Genomic DNA, 6,537 nt, shown 5'->3' on the forward strand with positions numbered 1-6,537 from the left:
GGCAAGAGCGTGGTTTCAGATTGGTTATTGAGCCGGTTCGAGGTAAGTGGCTTGTCTAACCTTGTGTGGGGGACCTTCCCCTTATGATTTAGTATTGTTGATAACTTAAATACCTTGTACGTGAGGTGACGAGTGCGTACTTGTGCAAATTGTTGGAAATCCATTTTTTTTCATTAAGTAATTACTAGTATGTTTTCTTTCCTGTTCTTATTACTTGCACTATTAAGCTTGTTGTTAGCTTAGAAAAGCATGTCTAAGTGATTTAATTGTTACATCCCGTATTTTAATATTAGGATAAGTCGTAGTAATCCATATGAGCTTGAAGGAATTAATACTATTCATGAGGTTATAGAAGATTTGTGACAATATTATTGTAAGACCACGTAAGTTTAACAACATTGATATTGTTAGATACATTTTGATATGATATTTATATTAAGTGAAATATTTTTGTAAAAAGCTTGAAAAGCCTTATTGAAAAATAAATAAATTATACAACAAGTTCAGGAGTTGCTTCAAATTGTTAATTAGAAAAAAGGTTATTATGTTGATTGATTTTCTCTTGTTAAGGTTGTAAAGTTTTTTCTTCTTAAATAGATGCAGTCTTTTGCACTTGAAAATGTATTTACTTTTTACTGCTGCAAATCATAAAATAGGAAATATTGGTAAAACAACTAACACTAGGTACATAGATTGGTTGTCCACGTGGGACCATGACAATAAAAGAATGTATTCCCCTTATTAATAAGCGACAACTTGAGGAGCTTGGGGTCGTCCGAGGGTATTTTTGAAAAAATACAAATATTTTGGCATAAATCACGTCTTAAACCTACTTTAGTTTTGACACGTTGCTTTACACTTTACACTGCTCAAACGAACATATCTATTTCCATCTAATTTGCCCAGTCTTTACGCTTGGTTTCTTCCTCAAAATTTCCGCCGCTGCTCACCTCTTCTTACAATTTCCCTTGTTTCTTTTAGTATTCTCTCTTCCCGGATAGTTAATTCGCCTTGATTGTACATTATAAAGTGAGTTTTAGTTTCTTGTTTTCTTGATTTTCGGAATAGCTGCTGCATATAAATTGTTTAAGCTTATTAAATTATTCGTGCATCATTCTTTCTCATCCGTCCAAAAAAACCTGGGATATTTGAAGTTGTTGCTGATGTTGTTCTTGAATCATTTGGTGGGTTCAGTCATGTTGATGTATCTGTTTATGCTTTTAAAGGTGTTGGAATGATTTTACCTTTATGAAACGATAAGTGTAGATTCATAGTTGAATTTAATAGTTAGTGTCATAAAACTGATTAATCGATACTGTTTTTTATTCCTGTTTTTGAAAAGTTTTTCTTTTTTTGCTTCTGGTTGCAATGAAAGAGTGCAGATCTATGTTTATTATCTAAATTTCACAAAGTAATATTATTGTCTTACAATTTGATGATCTTTAAGCTATAAATAAGTTCAGACGATTGTCAACTTTACAAAGTGATTTACTCCACTGTTCACATATTAGATGCGGTAAGAATCACTTAAGTTTTATTACTAATTCTTCCAACAGATTTGGCTAAGGAACAAGCACAAATCTGCATTTGGTGTATAAATTTTATAAAATAATGTCATCGTCTCATAGTTGATTGGCAATCTTTAAGCTATAAATATTAGGTGACTATCAAAACTAATGTAATAGTTGCTTTTAACTTACATTTTAGCCTATAATCTTTGTATTTGTTGTCATTGTGATCTCTGAAATAATTATTAATGATAATACAGTGAAAATGGTAACTCTTTAGCCCTGAACTATTTAAACTTACAATGATAATGAAAAAAAATTACTACAAATCATTGAAAAATCTAATAGACAAAATCAACACATTTTTGTCTTCAACTTTTTGGGTAAAAGAGTAGATAAAAAGGAGAAAATATTTAAAGAAATGTGAAATTTTAGTGAGATCTGAAGATTAATGAAAGAAAAGATGAAATTTGAGAAAACATGCAAAAATGAAGTGTAAATAAGTAGTAATAAAAACAAATTACCTGGAAAAGGAAAAGAATCAGTCCAAGAAATTTTGTGAAAGAGATTAAAAGGCAAAGATGAAGGCATGAGATTGAGCTGATGATGTAAAGGATTATTTGTTGTACTATTCTTATTATTTTTTGGAAAACTGAGGCTAAGACTCAAGCCCAAATATTCTTTCTCAACCATCATTTTCTTTTCTTCTCAAATCCTTGTGATTTGTCTTTAATTTTCTTCAACAGTTTTTTGAGAAATAAAATAAGAATTTTCAGGTTTTCATATGAGAATTAACTAGGGGGGGGGGGGGGTTTCCTACAAATATTTTGTTTAAACAAAGGAGAACTAAAACTCTGCTACTGCTTTGTTACACTAATGGCAAAGCTGGTTGTTATGCTTTTGCCTTATTTGACTCTAATGTATATTTCTCTTCGTCGTTTTGCGAATTATGTACAGTACAATATGTATGAAGCCTATTGTTCGTATTAAGTATATCTAAATAACAGATGATCAATTAATCACAAGCTGAGCTAAGTTTTTTTTTTGCCGACAATCTTTAGCTTCTTACGAGTTTGCCTTATTTGGGCTCTAATGTAGATTTTTTTCATCATTCTGAATAATCTGCTTCGCTGCTCTCCATCGTCCTTGGTATAATATTTGTGTAAACTTCTTATTGAAAAAAGGTGCAGCTTTGAAATTACATGCCTTTGCTCTTTATGTTTTGCTGTCATGTATTAGTATACTAAATGTTATATGTTGTTCCCTTTTAAATATTTGTAGAAAATAATATACACCAATGTTCATGTATGCTCTTTTGTCTTTGTTTCAAACTAATAAAAAAAATTAATTTTATTGTAGGTTGCAAAAGTGATTAGCTAACACTTATAAAACTTAAATTTCTTCGTGAATGAATCGTCAACAAAAAAAGAAAACAACCGTGCATAACAACAGTTTCTCATGATAAGAATGCCAGGCGGCGTGAACTCTATCGTGACATGGCCACAACTAAAAAGAACGCACTTCTGCTGCAACGCCGCCTCAAAAAGAGAGAGGCAACAACTAATCGTCTTCTTGGAAGTATAAAATCTATCAATCTTGCTGAATCAATGTGTGCAATTCAGGATAACGTTATTGTTGGAGGCTCTTGTTCTATTTCCAAAAGAGGTTAGAATATCAAATTCATTATTCCTTATTACTTCACATATGTGTCTTCTATATGACTATGTGTGCATAATGGTTACGCTCCTGAAATCTCTATGTTTACAAATTATATCTTACTGTAGTTTCAACTGATCATGAGGTTTTTACGCCACTAAATGTGCTTGACAAAGGGAAAAATGTGATTCATTCTATTTCTACTTTTGAAAAGGGTAAGCCTATAAATCTGTTATGATCATTTATTTTTCTTCATTTACTACGCACAAACATTTAATCAACAACTATCTTGAACCAGGTTCGACATCAAGTACTTCAGGTAAATCAAGCGGTCCAAATACTGAAACAATTCTGGTCGACGGTTAGTATCAACAAAACACTATAACTCTGTTGTTCCTTGTTTTCTTCTTTTCTATTCCTTAAGGTTGTTTGATATATGCAGGTCACATAAAGAATAAGAGAAATATGACTAATATTATCTGATTATGCGCTGATTATGTGCCATTAAAAAAAGTTCCTAACTATAAATTCTGCTTCACAAAAAAATTTCAATACGAATCACCTGGATTTTGTTGTGGCCGCGGTTCAGTTAGGTTAACTTCTGAGAGAATGCCACCTAGATTGAGAAATTTATATACAGGAACTTGTGCAAAATCCAAACACTTTCAAACATACATTAGAACATATAATAATTTGTTCGCTTTTACTTCACTGGGTGCTACTTATGACAAAGATTTAGCGAAGAGAAATCGTGATATATATACATTCAGAGTTCAGGGACAAATGTATCACTTTATAGATGATTTATATCCTAGAGAGAGAAGGCCGAGAAACTTACAACTGTACTTTTATGATAATGACAACGAGGTTGGAAGTAGAATGGCTTGTTCCGACAAAATAAATGAATTAATAGTGAAAGAACTAATGGATATACTAAAAGATAATCCATACTCAATTTTTTTGCGATCTTTAACAGCTATTCCAAATTTGCAAAACTTTCATATTGCACTGAATTGTGATGCTGGATTGGATCAACGAGTATATAATCTACCGACTACAACTGACATTGCAGCAATACAGGTTGATGAAAATGATAGTGATGCTACTCATACACCGCATGTTCAAATTTATACTCATAGCGATAACACACATAAAATAAACTATTATTTTGGATGTTATGATCCTTTACAGTACCCGTTGTTATTTCCATTTGGCCAAGGTGGATGGCATTGTAGTATTAAAAAGTTTCGCCACCCAGAAAATATTCCTAGAAATCGCACCTTATTTGATTCTGAACAGTTGCCAAATATAAACATTTTTAGCTCTGTTGATGGATATCTTGATATGGAAACTCAAAATCTTGAACAAGGAAAATGCAAAAGAAATGTTGTTTCAGTTCGTGAATACTACTATTATAAGCTCCAAATGAGAAATGATGATGAAGATGAAATTCTACATACAGGGAGATTATTTCAGCAATATTCAGTTGATGAGTATATAAAATTGGAGACACAAAGATTGGATTTTGTTGTGTTCAATCAAGATTTGTTTAGAATGAGTGTACTGCAAGGACTTCTTGATGTATTACGACTTGGTGAAAGGGATGCTTCCAATGTTGGAAAACAAACATTTCTACCAAATTCCTTTATAGGTGGCCCTAGAGATATACGTCAGCGTTACATGGATGCTATTGTGTTGGTACAACATTTTGGTAAACTTGATCTGTTTATAACTATGACATGTAATTCATCTTGGATAGAAATAGAAGAACATTTATCATCAAGTGATGAGGCACAAAATAGATCTGATTTGATTAGTCGCGTGTTTCGAGCCAAAATAGAAGAGCTAAAGACAGATATATTAAAACGAAATATTTTTGGAAAAGTTGTTGCTTTTATGTATACTGTGAAAAAAAATGAGGCTTACCCCATGCTCATTTTCTTATTATTTTAAGTAATGAGCACAAACTGTTGATAACTGAGGCATATGATGATATAATTAGAGCAGAATTACCAGATAGTAATAGAGAACCAAATTTACGCAAACTTGTTCTTAAGCATATGATGCACGGCCCTTGTGGTAGTTTAAACCGACAAATTATTGTATGAAAAAAGGTTGATGCAAATTCAAACACCCACAAAAGTTTGCTGATCAAACATCAAAAGGAAATGATTCGTATCCTATATATAGAAGACGAAACACAGGGGAAGTCGTGCATGTGAGAGGGAAAGATTTAGATAACTCCTGGGTTGTTTCATACAATCCATATTTACTTGGCAAATACAATTATCACATAAATGTTGAAGTTTGCTCTGATATCAAAGTCGTGAAATATCTTTATAAGTATATTTGTAAAGTACATGAAAAAATTGCATTCACTGTGCAAAATAATGATGCAAACACAGCAATAGATGAAGTAAAAGAATACCGGACTGTCAAATGGGTATCACCTCCCGAAGCCTTATGGCGTCTCTTTGGTTTTCCTATTAGTGAAATGTTTCCAAGCATTTATCGTCTTCAGCTATATCTTGAAGGCCAACAATTTGTTTCCTTTAAGAGCAATGTTGATATAAATACGAACGTGAACAATCCGATGATCAAAAAACGATGTTAACAGAATTCTTCTATATGAACCAAACTGATAAAGATGCTATAGAGCTGAATTTACTGTACAAGGAATTCCCTGAATATTTTGTGTGGTCCTTGAGTGATAAATTCTGGGCACTTCGAAAACAACGCTCTGCAATTAGTCGAATCGTAACGTGTTATCCAACAGAAGGTGAACGGTATTATCTCAGATTACTACTAATGCATGTGCGCGGATCGAAATCATATAACGATCTTTTGACAGTAAATGGAGAACTTTGTAGTACTTTTAGAGAGTCCGTGGAGAAAATAGGATTGTTACATTGTGATAATAGTTTGATAGAATGCATGTCTGAAGCAGCAAGTTATCAGATTTCGTACAGCCTAAGGCGTTTATTTGCTACATTACTGGTCTATTGTAATCCTACCAATCTAAGACAATTATGGGAGCAATTTGAAGAGTCAATGACCGAAGACTATAAAGTACTACAAACTAATGAAAGAAAAGAAATACGATACCAAGTTTTGAATCATATCAATGATATTTTACATTCTATGGGCCACGATGTGAATGAGTATGAACTCATACCAGAAACTATTCGGCCTTCAACATCAGCAAAAGAGGCAAAAGAAGTTCATTTTGAAAAATCTATTACTGTAAGTGAAGAAGACATGTTATTACATATGAGATTAAACAAGAAACAACTGATAACATATAATATGATTACTGATAGAATATTTTCGAACAAAGCAGGTGCTTTCTTTGTCGATGGTCCAGGAGGAACCG

General features: G+C 32.5%; 1 protein-coding gene across 1 annotated transcript; it reads left to right on the forward strand.

Annotated features, from left to right (window-relative positions):
* Nucleotides 1-3,773: 3,773 nt before the first annotated feature.
* On the forward strand, nt 3,774-5,117 carry LOC104239379 (uncharacterized). Its single transcript, XM_009794006.2, has one exon. It carries the CDS (start codon nt 3,774-3,776, stop codon nt 5,115-5,117), a length of 1,344 nt encoding a protein of 447 aa, XP_009792308.2.
* Nucleotides 5,118-6,537: the final 1,420 nt, after the last annotated feature.

Source organism: Nicotiana sylvestris, chromosome 7 (assembly GCF_000393655.2).
Source record: "Nicotiana sylvestris chromosome 7, ASM39365v2, whole genome shotgun sequence".
In the NCBI taxonomy this organism is placed as follows: Eukaryota; Viridiplantae; Streptophyta; class Magnoliopsida; order Solanales; family Solanaceae; genus Nicotiana; species Nicotiana sylvestris.

Bases quoted from the DNA above. Each gene is read 5' to 3' on its own strand.
- LOC104239379 (XM_009794006.2), top strand. From the start codon at position 3,774: ATGCCACCTAGATTGAGAAATTTATATACAGGAACTTGTGCAAAATCC.